This window comes from Hippichthys cyanospilos, chromosome 2 (genome assembly GCF_059441005.1).
Source record: "Hippichthys cyanospilos isolate Australia breed blue-spotted pipefish chromosome 2, RoL_Hcya_1.0, whole genome shotgun sequence".
Lineage (NCBI taxonomy): Eukaryota > Metazoa > Chordata > Actinopteri > Syngnathiformes > Syngnathidae > Hippichthys > Hippichthys cyanospilos.
In genome coordinates, this window is record NC_142370.1 from 15,789,173 (window position 1) to 15,805,434 (window position 16,262).

The 16,262-nt window shown below is 40.5% G+C and overlaps 1 protein-coding gene across 3 annotated transcripts; it reads right to left on the minus strand.

Annotated features, from left to right (window-relative positions):
- pdpn (podoplanin) lies at positions 1 to 15,096 on the minus strand. 3 transcript variants are annotated; one of them, XM_088408688.1, is made up of 5 exons: positions 14,775 to 15,096; positions 4,145 to 4,531; positions 3,170 to 3,278; positions 2,551 to 2,587; positions 1 to 1,364 (listed from the first exon to the last, which is right to left on the minus strand). In XM_088408688.1, the coding sequence occupies exons 1-5, from the start codon at positions 14,824 to 14,826 to the stop codon at positions 1,299 to 1,301; spliced, it is 651 nt and encodes a 216-aa protein (XP_088264814.1). In that variant the 5' UTR covers positions 14,827 to 15,096; the 3' UTR covers positions 1 to 1,298. The 3 variants fall into 3 exon arrangements, with proteins under 3 accessions (XP_088264814.1, XP_088264812.1, XP_088264811.1); XM_088408686.1 differs by lacking the exon at positions 2,551 to 2,587; XM_088408685.1 differs by lacking the exon at positions 2,551 to 2,587 and having other exon boundaries at positions 3,170 to 3,281.
- Positions 15,097 to 16,262: the final 1,166 nt, after the last annotated feature.

Below are 16,262 nucleotides of genomic sequence, written 5' to 3' on the forward strand. Positions count from 1 at the left end.
TGTCAGAATGTGGATAGTTGTATTTTTAAATTGTATTTATTTTTTTCTGCTGTTTAAGTTTGAATAGAAAAAGCATTCTCCAAAAAAATTACGCATTGCTGATTCCATCTATTCAGATGGTCTTGCATTGGACAAATAACCAAATGGGCTTTCTCTCAATATTTTCATTTAAGTTAAGAGAACCATATTTTCTCTTTTGCCATTTGTAACACCATTCATACTCACAGTCATACTTAAGGAGAATTTCGAGTGCTCAATAAATCTACCATGCATGTTTTTGGAATGTGGGAGGAAACCGGAGTACCTGGAGAGAACCCATGCAGGCATGGGGAGTACATGGAAACTCCACAAAGGAAGGCTGGAACTGGAAGCAGATGTGCTCACCAGTCCACTAATGTGCCGCCCGCCTTAGATCATTATTTTCTGAATGGGAAGATGCCCAAATGTTATTTTTCTCTTTATGACATCTGGGTCACAAAAAAAAAAATTGCTGTCCCGCCATTTGAAGGCCTGCTTTGGCTGTCAGTCTTCTTGAAACAGGAATAGACCCACAAGCTAAAAAACAAAAACAAATATATCACAACATAATGATTTAAAGCCTTTCTGCTATTCGAGTCATGATGGAAAATGTTTTTGTCAAAAACATTAATTTTCTCTTTCTGCTGTGTAAATAAAAATGGAAATATTCCCATCAGCTGAGAATGTACATGGGTAGAGTGTGTTTTGCCAAATTCTAATTTTACGTCACGCTTCTTGACCCAGGAAGTAGCCTGCTAACGAATAAACATCAAAGCACATACTCCATGCTCCATAATATTTTTCATTTTTTGCGGAACATATGCATTTCTCTGTGCACGGTGTAAATCATGAAGAGAAGTGTTGCCCCTAACCAAGAATGCAAATTGATGTGGTGGGCCTTTTGACCAACTCTTTTGACAAATTAATGACAACCTTAATGGAAAGTTTCACCATCCTAGGGAAAAAAAAAAAAAATCCTAATCTAATCAGAATATTACTAAAGCACTGAAACCAGATCATGTCTTACTGTAAAATTCCTCTGTGCTTTGTGATTATGAATCTGGGGTCATGGAGGTAAACGAGCGGCATGTCTCTGTTGTCTTACATGTATACAGTAAATCATACATACTGTTCACAAACATTAGCTTCCAATCTTTTGCTTGGGCAACCGTTCAAAGTCCTGCTTAGAATCATTATGTTCTGATGTTACTATTATTCTTTTCTTTTTTTTTCCTGTTATACATTTATAACAATTGTATTTGAAATCACAGTTCAGTAGTTCAGAATTTCCAGAACTTTGACGAGTCCTCCTGCTTGGCCGCCTTCGTCTTATTCTTCTTCAGGGACTAAGGAAAGAGAAGGATACCAATGTCACTCAAGAAATAAGGTTCCATGGGCTAATTCTTTAATAGGACCAGTTAGAGAGTCTGCTTGCTGGTGGGTTTGTAAGTTGTAAGTTGACACTGAGGGTCAGTGGTGGTGAGTGTGCAGTTGAGTTATTGGGGCATGCAACAATGTACGTTTGCTTTTTTTTTTATTGACAAATAATATATATTTTTTTAGTTTATTTTTGTCTTTCTCAGTAGGATTTGAGAACAGGATTTTAGAATAATGTTGGGAACTGACAATCAATAATCAATTAAGTAATCAATTTTTAAGTACACTCATAAATGGCTGGTGGTTACGTTTGCGTCACCTATGAAACACTTGTCCTATTACAACTCATTAACTTATAAGAAATGAACATTAATGTGTTTACTTTTTTAGTTCAACAAAGTGCCTTTTGCTTTTTGTACCGTTACCATATTTAGGTGACTGAGAAGGAAAGCTAATGTTGTTAAGTAGCCTAAAAAAACAACAACAACAACAACAAATCACAAACAAATTATTGTGCTGCTGAGTTGTCACAAAATGACCTCTTAAAGGGACAGTGTGTAAGAATTAGACCATTTTTCATTAAAAATGAATAAATTAAATGATTGTATATATCAAAAACTTGAATGTGTTCTAAACGACCAACAGTATGTTTTAAATATAATCATAGATCTAGTTCTCATTAAATTATACTAAATGGGATTGGCATTTTTCCGGAGGCTGCCATGTTTGTTACAGCTACGGACAATTGTAGATGCAGTACTTGCAGCACATCCCGCTGTCCGTGATGAAAAATGGCGTTAATCTTACACATTGTCCCCTCAACTTAATTCTTGGTTGAGCTACATACACATGAGTTCTTGGAGCACATTGTGGGGAGAGCGGCGGCAGTACAATATGCATTAAAACAGAATAACTACTCACCCATTATTTTAGTGGTACTACTGAAAATTAGTTCATAAAGGTAGGGTTTGTTGAGGTAGCTTTGAAAATAGACTAGATAAAAAGACAAAATCTTTACTTTTTCATACATATCACTTTTGTAACGATAACAGGGATCTAAAATGGATTTGAAAGGATGTGTGGGACCATGGTTAGGTTGTAAAAGATTAGATGAAAACTGGACAAGTACAAAAAAAACATCACAGAAGCCATTACACTGTCTTTTTTCACTGTCTTTTTGCAGCTCGCAGACCTGTGATATGCACACATTGACACAAACATACGTGTACACACACCCACGCACACAAAACAGGCACACGCACACACAAAGGATTGCATCATCATGCAGCACAAAAGCGATTCGTATTTGATAGTGCTGTCCTTCTAATCTCCCCTCCCTGAGCTGTCACCTTACCATGGCGGAGGTGTTTGCGTGTCTCACTGATACTAGGAGCTACGTTGTCTTGTACAGTCTCCCATGACAAATATGTTCTAGGTGAGGGACTAGACTCACAGACCCTTTAGGGTGAGTAAAACGATTGGATCTGGTTTCCCCTTGGCAGGATGTGAGTCACCGGGGCCCACCTCTGGAGCCAGGAGTGGAGGTGGGGCTTGTTGGTGAGTGCCCGGTGGAAAGTCTGCTCCACCATCTGCCGTCTCAGGAGGGGGAAGCGGTGCACCATTCACCATGTGTACAGTGGAAATGGTGCGTTGCTGACCTCAACTCGGGACGTGTGAGCAAAGGGTCCCAAATGTGTATTTTTTTTCTACTCTTAGGTAAATACTAATATCCAGCCAACAAGACAAGAATTTGAAATCGATGCAAGGTACTCACGAGTATTTCCCCATTCTCCTCACAACAGCTACCACTATGGCAATGACGATGACCACAGCCAACAGAGCGCCAATCACGATGCCGACAACCTGGCCTGAACTCAGGCCTTCTGCTGGAAAGAAGCCAAAGTGGTAGTTAAGACAGTGGTTTTCAACATTTTAGTAATATCTAAAACAACATCGTTTTCCAAGTTCATGAAAATTCAACTTTTAGGAAATTTGAACAAGGTTATAACATTAATTTCTCAACCTCAAGACCTCTTAAGTGTTACTTTTCTTCATCTATGCGTTTCGAAGCATCCCTTGCTTATTCTTTGCTCTCAGCATCGGCCTCGCCCAAGCAGATAATAAGGGACATCAATTTGCGTGTCTCTGTGTAACGTCACTTTGAGGAATAACTCCCTTGTAACGTCTCTACACCCTCCCCGTTCCTCTCCAGTAAGTGTAAACACATGCCCACCTTATCCAAGGATACTTTCGCATTTTTAGTTTCGCTTTCAGTTTGGGTTGAGGAGGAGAGATTTTGCACCAAGTTGGCCTAATAATTAGCAACATTTCATTTAGTTGTTAAAACATGTTACTGTAGAAATGTCTAAGTAGAGAAAATGTGTACTGTTTCACTTCCTGGTTTGACATTTCGGTACCAAGAGACCACACACATACATACATATATATATATATATATATATATATATATATATATATATATATATATATATATATATATATATGCTGGTGTTCATTCCGAAACATTTGCTAGATTATAGGACAATAACAAGAAAATATTACGTCTTAATTTAGATTAAATGTATTACACTTAAGTCATATAATGCACAATAATTGCAAAAAAACAAAAGCGTCAAAACAGTTCTTCAAAACTACAATGAATGCAAGCTAGAAAGTTAAAAATAATTGAACTTGAGTAGGGAGTGCATACCACAAGTCCCATTTGTCGCCTCAGTTATTCATTGCTCACCGTCTGCATCATCTTCAACAACCACCTCGTCCAGTGTTTCTGCCTTGACAGCTTCCGTCCACTGAGGGATAACCTCAGCCTCTTTGGGACCTTCCGTGGGTGTGTTTTCCACAGAAGGGGGCTCGGTGTTAAGGGGTTGAACAGGCTCAGTAGCAACCAGAGTGGGGTATTCGGTCTCGACCGCGGGTTCCTCAGTACCAGGCGTCACCTGAGGAGAGGGGGCGACTGTGACGTCCACGGCGTCCTGCTGTTCTGCGGTCATTGGTTGGGTTGACGGCGGACCAGTGATGACATCGAGCTCTCCGTTGAGCTCGGTGGCCTTCGGGGAGAAGTCTGCTTCCGATGCGGTCGGCCAAATATCATGGTCTGTTGGGAGGACTGTGGGGCCTAGACAGCAATCATTTGGACAGATGTCACACAATTACTGTGAGCTGTGATATAGATGGCTTTTCTCTGTGACAAGTTATTTTCCGCAATTTGTAGAGTACTGAGTCGCCAATTCGGGTTTCCTAGAAGTTAATACGTTCATCGAATCGTTTTGAACTATTGATACAATTTTTTTTTTTTTTTTAAGAATCTAAGTGATTGCTTCTTTACTTTTTTCAGTTAGTCACTTTAACACCCCATTTTCACTGGGATGAGTAAAATAGCTGCATTTGGACTTGGAGTCATTTTTTATGTTTTGTAAATTGACTACTCAATTTCCGTTCCATTTGAAATCAGCACGAGCCCCAGATTAAATTTTGTAACCCTTATTTGGTCAACTGCATAACACTAAATTATGACAATAGTTTTCCCCCAGCTAAGCATTTTGTCTAGCTACATATAGCACTCTCAACAAAGATATAATTATTACCTGTCACGTCCCACGTGAACATTATTTTTATTGTTTCAAATGTGTCATTTTCCCAGACAAAACTACAGTATTTACATTTGACGGTATTTTGCACAGCAGGGGTGACGCATTAACTCACATTGGTCACAAGTCATGCAAGTCTCCGTAGGCCTCACAAATTTTTGGGTAACGTGAGCACCGCTGCTTACTTTAGAGCTGCAGATCCTTGCCACTCTTCTCCTCTTACCGCCTTAGCTCTTGGACAACTAATAGCTTGTGCGTGAATGTGTTCATTGTTGGACTAGAGCTGCCATGATGACTGCCTGTGTTCCGACAAGTCTGACTCACACCAAAGAGATCCTTCTCAGTCACCACCACTACCATTATGCCCCTACAAAGCTGGGACGTCAGCATGGAAATCAGGAGATATTTTGGGCTGCAATAACTAACTGGGAGTGAGATGGTGGGCCCTTTCAAAGAGCCCGAAATCCATTTCCTGCCATAGTATACCGTAAAACAAAAACCAGGCTCCTGCTGTCACATAATTTTCATGCAAAACAATGGTTTAGCTTCTGCGACCTCTCACCTCGACCTTATTGAGAACTGGCACATCTTTGAAATGAAATTCTGCGTGAGTGGATGCCAATACAGTACATCATCAATCAGCATCTCCAGAAAACATTTGGAGCACATTCTAATGAGGTGACATGGCTGGGTCAATGCATGACCATCACCACAAACCAGGCACCCCACCCTGTGATGTTATAAGGAACACATCTTCAACCAGTACCTCCATCCTGCCTTTCTTTGTGCCCTAACACGCCACATCCTCTGTCTCACTTCCTCCGGAGGGAGCCACGCTGCACAAATTGATGAGTGAACAGAGCGCGGGAAGCCGTGTTAAGCCGCTGCAGTCCAAACATGAGGCATCAAGGGCGGGGCCACAAATGGATATTTTGCACTTATGCTGAGAGAGGCAATCTCAGGAAAATCAGTCACAATTATAAGAGTTTTCTGCCATGCGGTAACTATATATTTCAGTCTACAACTACCATTTCCTGATCCGTGTATTACATCTGATATAGAGCGGAGATCTAAGAGTGAGCATTGTCGTCAGAATAAAGTTGCGATATTACAAATTCTGAGACTCGATCTTGGCAAGTTACACTTTTGTATACCTTTGAAAACAATGAAAAGTGGCGGTTTTGGCATATGTATGAAATACAGGTTATGAACTTATTAGTGTAACTTCTTTGCTTGTGGGAGTTATTTCATGTATATATTGTAGCTTGTAGAGAATTATTGTCACTTGTATAGCACAAAAGCATACCATGAAATTCTTACTCTGTTCACCTCAGCGAACAGAAGACGGCAGCCACGGTATTGCTACCTTAATATTAGGTCAATATTCCTTTTAATGGTACAAATTTAGCCTCTTAACTTTGTTTTGTATGTATTATTGAGAGCATTGTAGAATTTCGTGTTGGACCCTATCGGACTGGATTCATTCACTAATATACAGGGTGTTCCAAAATGTTTGAACCCATTTCGTAGGCCAATAATTTTGACATTTTTCAGTGGGATGACCTCAAATTTTCTCAGCTTGTGTAAAAACGTTTCATGTTTTTTTGTGTAACGTTTGGCAGTTCTATCTTTTCAGGTTAAGAAATGCCGTTCACTTCAAAAGAAAAGACATTATGCATGAGTATGCTTGGACTCAGCCACCGAAGACAGGGCAGTGTGCCTTCTTCTACTTCTACCCAGATTCTTCTACTTCTTCTACTCTCACAAATTTTGCAAAGAGGGCACTAACAACAAAATAAATTAGGACTTGGCACCATTAATTATGCATACCTAAATCGCCAGAACGGTAGATAGAGAGAGACAGACAGACAGACAGATAGACAGATAGATAGATAGATAGATAGATAGATAGATAGATAGATAGATAGATAGATAGATAGATAGATAGATAGATAGATAGATAGATAGATAGATAGATAGATAGATAGATAGATAGACATAATGTATAATTGTTTCTAAAAATCACAATATTCTATCACTTGAAAGCTATTTGCAGAACTGGGAGCTCCCTGGTGCCTTAAGGCACTGTGTTGTTGAACCCCTGTTCTATTACACATGAATATCAGATTAACTATTACATTACATGGGCTCCTTTGTTTTTTACATTTTAGTATTTTTAAGTAGTCTCGATGGTGGCCATAATCATAATTTTAAAGTAAAATTATTTCCGTTAGTAGGGAAAGTACAATGAAGTTGAATAGGTGCGCTCTATCATTCCATATGAAACTTCACTAAACCTAGTCAAAACTTATATGATGGCCATGCTTTGAAACAAAAAGCGATCTTGCATTACGAGTTTTGCAGCTGTTTGAAGACATGCATTTATCCAAGTGTCTTTCATCAAGGTCTGCGCCATGAAGCCGCCTGAGCTCAACCTGATCATTACCCCTCAATAATCCAAGCTCCATCCCGCCATGTTCAACATCCTCGTGACCACAAGTGAAAGCTTGGCCTGGACAGCGCCACGTCCAAATAAACGAGGGTACATTTCAGCAGCATCAAAATTACGGATTGGGCTCAATTTGTGTTGGCCTGAAATGACTTTTTCTCAATGGAGTTGGAAATACAGTAAAAAAAACTGACTTGGTCTACTTACTGCACAGACTCTGAATGAGTTGGCAGAACTTGTTCACCCCTTTTGACTTGGACTAATTCAGACCGGGCAAACTATTGTACTCAAGGGCTGCATTTGACCCACCCCAGATTTAAATACCTGAATTTCAAATAACTTAAAATTCTTTACAGGGTTCAGAATAACATGTGCATTGGGTGATCTTGTCTGACGAGAAGTGCAGCTATATCTGGTCATGTGCCGGCCGGACAGCTGTGTTCATTAGCAACAGGCGGGAAAAATAGAAGAAAACATTTTCCCCTGCTGAAAAGGAAAGGGCCGTTCAAATAGAGCCTCAGACTGTTTGTTTGGAATGCCTGTAAGCAATGATAAACTGGCCTTACACTACATGTAATCACCCAGACCACTACCACCACTAACAATCGCCTCATTATGTGCTCAGTTCCTACAATTAGCTTTGAGTAGTATTTCCTCTCAATGGCGGGCATGCACAGACGCTGAGATCAATGGCGCATACGTCTCTCCTGCTCCCTATGCCTTGTAATCTACATGTTGCCACACTTCCTCTGCCACACCCTGTAGAGCGTGACATGGCATTTTGGCATTTTGACTTATAGGGAGGTATTTCCCCTTCTCGCGTGACATACGACCCTTCCGGTCGGTTGAGGAAGTTGAGTTGAGTTGAGTTCAGGTTTGTTATTCACGTACAAGTACAGTAACCTTCTGGATATAAGGCTGCTGCTATCGAATCTTTTTTTTCAATTGACCATCCTATCAAGCAGTCCACTGAATAATTGGATAATTACCATTCTTTTTTCTTTTAAACGACATATCATGGTATTTTACAATTTCCACACTTACTGTAAATACTGTATATGCATATAAATGATGGAATCTTACTTTTGGCCCACAAATTAAACTTCTTTTGAAATATGAGACTTTTCTGTGGCTGGATTTCCAACCAAAAAGTAAAATGGCTCGTTCACTGAAACCCGCCTGTGGCTGCCGTGCCCCTCTTCATGATGTAATTCTAAAGCCACCCGCCATGGCGAAGCAGCATCAAAAAAAGCTTACGTTGTTGCGATCGTGGGAGTCAGAAGCGGAGTGAATGAAGACAAAAACAGGCAATTTATTGGCATTGAAATGAACTGAAGTCTCAAGAGATCACACACAGTACCCGTTGCTCCTATCAATTTGATACCCTCAGAAAACCACTACTCATAACACCGCTTTTCTCCCCGAAATAATTATTTACTCCAAATGTCGATTGTCCGACTATATGCTCCCAAATGGCCACTTTCGCCATTTTCGACACGCAAATTTTGTAACTAAAAGAAATGTTGCTGTTTATTTGGCTAACTTGGTTTCTCCTCCTCAACTCCAGAAGGAAATCAAAAGTAAAAACGTGACTGTCTCTTCAAATAAGGTAGTGTAGCGGCGGTCTACCTGCATGGACAGGGCGGTGCTGAGGGTACAGAAAAAGCCAGGAATTCTTCAAAATGAATCAGTCAATGAGTCAATGAAGGTAAGCAACACTTGGAGTGTTTTTGGTGAGGACTTAACATTGTAACATGTAACATGTAACCTTTAAATAATCTGCTTACTTCGAAGATAAATTTCTATTTTTATGATCAACTAATCATGAAATAATCTGCTAACTTTAAAGTTAACCTACTAAGCTTGAACGTGAGATGAAAGGACTGGGTATAAGTACTATTCATTGTTTGTCTTCATAAAAATGTTCAAACACCAATGCTAATGCTTGAACAAGACAATTTAATGTCAACAAATAGTAACAATCACTTAGGTCACACATACACAATATGTACAATACGCATGTAATAGTGTCTTTAAAGTCTCATACAGACGATGGTTCAACAAGATTTCGTTAGTAAACTTGAGATTAGAGATGCACATTAACGGGTATAAGGTCTTCTTGATTAGCAGACTGGGCAAATGTTGTCCCTGACTGGCACCTATTGGATAAAATTTGATCAATTAAAACTGAGCCACTATAAACTGTTTGTAGCGACAGTATATTCACATATAATACAACCCTAGTGCTTTAAGTGTCTTTAATGAAAGCCCACAAAGTACGAAATCAGTAAGTGGTTTTAAGCACACAAATATGTAGCATCAGCCATTCAGCCATTAGGTGGTGGACCAAGACAAGCAATGGAACTCTGTCAAAATGGTCTTTGCATGCATGATTTTTTTTTTTTTTAATGTTCCCCGACAAGTGCTGCTTTGGGATGCCGTTTCCCTGCAGCAATTGAACATTATTTTATGGCTGGCACTCTTTTCTTAATTGGAAATGATCCAAACCTTGTGACCCCTTGTTTTTTGGGGGGAGTAGTTCTCTCTTGCTGTCATTGCAACACTGCGTACATCTGCAATAAATGTCTGTACGGTGGAGAAACCTTGGTTCCAGCAAAGCGTTTTGAAGTATTTTTAAAGTTGACTTACCCAGTTTAGTTCTCTTTGAAACTACTCCCAGCAATTTGATGAAAACCTTACATAATAATGAGATTTTCGCTCTTTCAGAAAAGCCAGGAAGGTGGCACAAAATACCACCAAAGCCCTGGTAACTAGGACTCGGTGAAAAGGATAATAATGATAATAAACATGTGAGGTTCGTATGTTGGAGAGGAGCTAAGTTTAGCCAGGGTTGTTAGTGGAACTCGAGGAGCATCTTCACCGCATGTGCAGCTACTTGCGCTCTTCCGGAGCATGCCACTGAGATCAAAATATCGGTTTGCCATTTAGTTTTAAGGGGCATGCAAGATGAGGTTGGTGTGATATAAACGGTTTGAGAATCATAGTTTGGAATCGCAGCTTGTAGTCAAATTTATGGTTTTAAACGAAGTGAGATATGTGCAATTTAAAGACTTGCAGTTTAGGGGGTGGCTTTGACTCATCATTTTTAACTATTCATGGCAGGTTGCAGTTTTTACGGTAGCATAAAACTAAATGTTTTTTGTTTATTTTAACTCAGACATGTCAAAATGTGATCAATAGTCTTTGTAGACATAAAAGCAGACTAAGGAAAGCTTTTCTTGATCACGAGCCTGCTCTACATACAATATGTGGCGACGATGATGAAATGAAGCCTTAAAAAAGCCTTGAATACCCCTCTTTCATTTCCAACATCTTAGAAACTTAGAGTCTCATTTTCTCACATCACTCCAAAATTGAAAAGAAACAGACTATATCAACAACGACTACGTTGTCGAAATGATGAGTGGAAAAAAAAAAGATTTCAATTGTTGCTATGCCATTCTTTCAAAAAATTCCCAACGTGAAACCAGCTCAGATAGTGGACCTGAATGGAACATTGATGGACGGAAGCCTTCATTTGCTTCTCATCTCTTGTTGCATTCATTCACGTAGAAGTTTTTTGCCCTTTTCCAGCCAGCAAAAAAAAAAAAAAACCCTGGTGCAAAGTCTTTCGCTAGCTATCCAATCCAAACCAAACCAAAACCAAACCTTAAGTTAGACACCCGCAGGGAGGATGAGACAATATACTAATAGAAACATGAGAGGAGGGAGTATCCTCGGCTACATCCATTACAATCAGCTGTCACTGAGGCCCCTGCCTGATGCGTACATGTGCACTCATAAGTCAAAGCGTTGTCTGAGGCGTGTGAGGGAGTGTGCGTGCACGCCAAACCTTCTCAAGAAAGTTTTTAGGGCGCTGCTCGATATAGACACCAGGCCTATCTCAGTGTACCCCACACCTTCGCTCCCCTCTTAAAATAGTAGCCGTTAGTTGGAATACCATGTCGTGCCAGGCACCGCAGATCAGATTCAAGCCTACGGGTGAAACATTCTCAGCCTTGGTGTTATGACAACACAAAGAAGTTCCCGAGAGCTCTCCCATCTGTAGTCTATTATCTCCAGCTAGTAGAAGAACTTGTGTCTAGCAAACCGAAAGACGGTACCAATACATAAGTACTGACATCCCTGAAAGAGAGGCAAAAAAAGAACAATACATGGAGCTTCCATTCCTCTGGGAAGACCTTCTAACCCTTCATTTACAGCAGCCTTTTTCAAATAGTGGGGTGGGCCCACCTAACCCTAACCCAGAGGAAAGGCTTTGTTTTTGCCATGTGAAGTGTAATGCTTTAAAATGAGGACTTGCTGCTTGACTATTTTTTTCTGTTTTAGACTAACCTGTGACATGTATTGAAAGTTGATTTATAATGCTTTTTTTTCTTTTCATCAGGTCCAATGCAGTCTATCCAGTGAGCAGGAAGGCAGGTCTTAAAAAAATGTCCTATCCTTGCCACAATGTTAAAAGTTCTGGTCAGATGAAAAAATAAGTTTCAAGAAAAACAACAGGTTTAATTCAAGCTTCTTAGCCCATTTTTAATCCAAACTCTCGACCCGCATGTTGCATGCAATGCTCACCCGGTTGAGTCATGTGTTCCTGAGTCAGCGGCTCTTTTTTTTCTTGCTCAATGCCTCACCGTGCAGCACACGTACAGGACGTACCAGAAATATGAGACATAAACTGTGGTCAGTCGTGTAAATCTACTCAACTCTCCTTCTTTGGTCTTGATGGATTCATCAGTTGTTGCGAGGCCAGTTGTCAGTTCAAGTTGAGTGGTGTACACACATACTGACAACTGGGCCCCAAGCCAATGGAATTGGGCAAGGCCCCATTTATTGAATGTCTCATTTCTTATTATCCCAAATGATTATCTTCTGACAGAAAGTGTTAGGAATAGTCCTCCCTCATTTGCTTGAAAAAGAGCTGCACTATTCCTTACAATACAAAAGATGAGTTTGCGTTACATAGTTACCACACCATCGTTAGCATAGCTTCTTATTTTTCATCTTCATTGACTACAAAATTTCTTTTTGTTTTTTTTTTACATTTTCCATCAGTTCATATGCCCAATGGCACCAGTTAGCACTCACGGGTCAAGCTTGACACTAGTTAGCTTGTTATCGATGTAGCATGCTGTCGTCAGTGCGGGTACACCACATGCTATCAGAGCAGTAAAGACACTTAGCAGTTTTAATGGTTTAATTTAATAGTTTTAATCTTGGAGTGTGGCACTTTTCACATTTAACGTTGGTTTTAAAATGCGGTGTAGCCCACTTTTAGAATATTCAGCGCTATTTTAAAAATGATGCTGAGCTTGTTTGGATTATATAACATTTTTATTATATTTATTTTTGCTATGTAAGAGGAACAGTTCAAATAACTGATTAAAAGCCAAAAACGAAAAGTATGTAACCCCGTCCACCCCCAATGAGCCTTGGTGCCGGCCTCATATTTGGAGTATGAGCACCACATTTGACTCATTTCTAAAAGCAGGCCAATGACCAAAGGGGCCGCTGACCTCTCCCTTCAGCAGCCAGATGTGACGACCATGTTATTAGCCCACAGAGGCAGACAAAACCCATTAAGAAGGAGACCGGAGGAGGGGGAGGCGGTGGGCTTTTATGGGATACACTGGCACAGCAGTTTAAAATGTTGAAGAGCATAGATGAGTTACTTTCTTTGTTTCCATCCACTCTGAGGGAAACCAACAATATCTCCAAGACACACTGAAAGACAGGCAGGCAGGCGGGCAGACAGACAGACAGGTAGATAGACAACTTACTGCCCCCCCCCTCCCCCAGGCAAAAGAATGCCAAGAGATTAACAGAGGTGTGTTCCATTTCGGAGCATCAGGCAGTGTATGCGCTCCCTCCATACCCAAACATACAGTACACACAGTATGTCTATATGTACTGTATAGGATCTTCTATTAATAGAGGGACTTCAAAGAAGTGAGGCCGCATGATCTTCTCCTTAACATCCCTCACTCTCCAGCTCTTTTTCTCTCTTCTGCAATCTTGCTAGTTGGAAAGAAACAATGGTTATGTCTCACATTAGCTTTGAGATTGTAGGAATCATTTTGAGTAGTTATTATACATTTGCCGTGATAATATATATTTGCAGCATAAATGAGTGTTTTCAGCTTGGGTGCGGCTACAAGAGGACGACTCGACTGCAGAGTGCGAACAGTTGATAAGGAGACATTGACGACGGAGCCCCTGGCAGGTGACATCAGGACCCCTGGGCTCACACGCACGACCAGAGAATGTGAAGATTGATAAAGGACTCTTGCTAATATTAACACATAAACAAGTATACTGTATGCCAATTCTACATGTAATCAGATGCCTCTGTATCATAGAAAATGGGGGGTGTTAGAAGTAGCGTGGAAGAACGAATGCGCAGTGGACAAACGCTACACTCCTTCTCTCTCTCGATCCCACTCGAGAAAAATAGAAACTGAGTGCCTTTTCTCTCTTTATTGCCTGATTATTATAAATGTCTTTTTGGTGAACTGACAAAGATATTTTAAATGAAAAATGTACATAGAAAAATAAAGAAAAAAGTTCTCAGTGCAACATTAATTTCTTCATTTCTTTATGACTGCAGGTGAACTGAAGCCTAGACCAGCCGGCTTAGGGTGATGGCTCAGACCCAGGAACGATCACTAGTCAAATTTTAGGTACATAGACACATGTAGACAAACAGCCACTCAAACTCGATTTGCACCAATGAACAATTTAGAGTTTTCAATTAACCCACGTAAGCAAAGGGAGAGTATGTAAACTCCTGGGAAGGTCCGCGCCGTTATTCGAACCCTGGACTGTGAGGCAGGAGTTCTAATCACAACTGCACCATGCTGAAAAGTATTTAGTTCACTCATGACAAATGACCAGCTTTCAACAATGAGTGCAGGCTCATTTTTTTTGCAACTTTTGCCATAATAAAGCTAAGAGATAAAGTGAATTATCTCAACATGGTAGTTTGTTTTCATTGTTCACATCTAATGACTTGTTTAGAAACACATAAAACCTTAATAAGCCAACTAGTATCCACTTGTAAGGAGATGAAAAGGGCACCGCTGTTGTAAAGCGCTAGGTAGCACATGAGATTGGCAAAATGAGTCAAGCAGACAAAGGGGCAACGTGGGCACATGGAGGCAGCAAGGGTAGACGCAACGTGCTAATGGCAGGATGGCGACTCAAGTTTCTTTCTTCTTTTTTTTTTGGAGTGAACGAGAGTGAGAGAGAGAGTGAGAGAGAGAGACAGACAGACAGAGAGAGAGAGAGGAGACAAGTTTACTCACTTGCATGTGTGAAGGCACAGAAGGCCAACAGAAGCAGCACCTGAACATTCATGGCGATCAAGCCTGGTTCCTTGGTTTAATGATGACGGCACGACAACCAGATGTCCCAACGGCGCCAAACACAAAATTCGCCTTTCCACGGGGACCCCCCACTCCAAATATAAAAAGAGAATTGAAAAAAATGCTGAGATCCAGATGGTGACCCTTGAAGTTGGAATAAGAGAAGTGCAGTGTGTTGGTGAAGGAGAGCAAGGAGAGAGACTGGTCCACAGCAGACAGAAAAAGAAAGAGGGAGACTGTGAGGTTTGAGAGGAGGAGGGGTGTGGGCACCGGCCATGCACTGGGTGGGTTTTTGTCAGGGGGCAGTGTGTGTGTGTGTGTATGTGTGTGTGTTGGGAGGAGGCTGACTTTAGAGGTGGTTCCAATCTTGCAAAATAACAAACACACAGATATTTTCTTCTGAATGAATAACAAGTGGCTCTATCGATATGGATACTGCGAGCACTCACCTGTAGAATGCGGGCTTCACGTTTCTCACCTTCATCAGTGTAATGTCATAGGATGCCGCAAGGTTGCAACAAAACCCAAATAAAAAATTGTAACTGGTGTCATGGAATTAAGCAAAGCTCACTTTACAAACAAAACTAGATTTGTATGTTGGGGATGTGTTGAGTTCAATGTGTTTGTTGATATTTTGAGGAGGAGCTAAGTCTGGCCTGTGGTGTTCTTTTCCAGAGTCGCATGTCAGTATGCGCACCTTTTTCCTCATCATATTTTATTTTTACCAGTAACACTGTAAGGTGAGCTTGAAAGCATACACTGTGTTGGGATTTTAAGCCTTCTATTCACTTTTCCTCTGCTTACTCTTGGGACTCAGCCCTGGAAATCTGCAACAAAATGATGATACCCTCACCCCAAACCAATTTGCATATGGAGACTAAATGATGGCGGCACATCATCAATTTTCCATTGGATAGTGCAATGACTAGTGCATATGCCTTTGCAAATTGGACAGCTCTGAGCCAATACTAATAATAATATTAATGTAGTGTTTTATACACACCTTCATCCACAAATTACTGCTAAAAAGACCGAGTGTCACTTTGGAATGTAGGCTACTTACAAAACAACAATAACAAAAAAAATGAACCACATGAACAACGTCTACAGTTGATTGAGTGATGGATTCAAAAATTAAAGCTTTTCTTAGAAAATAAGGACATTTCTTAAACAACAAACTCATACTTTTGAACAGTAATGTATAGCCAATTAGAGATTGCGAGAAGTCTTCTTGCTGTAGAGAGACGCAGCAGTCACACAATGAGGGTCTCCCCCCCAGTCCCTCTACATGAAAAGTGGCGATAAATAGTTAAAACACGGTGTGACTTTCACAGAATAAGCACGGGTGTTCGCTGGGTACATACAGTATTATGCTATGGGGCTGGGCAAACAAAAGCTATGCTCGGCTCTAGCTCGAGGGCGACACCT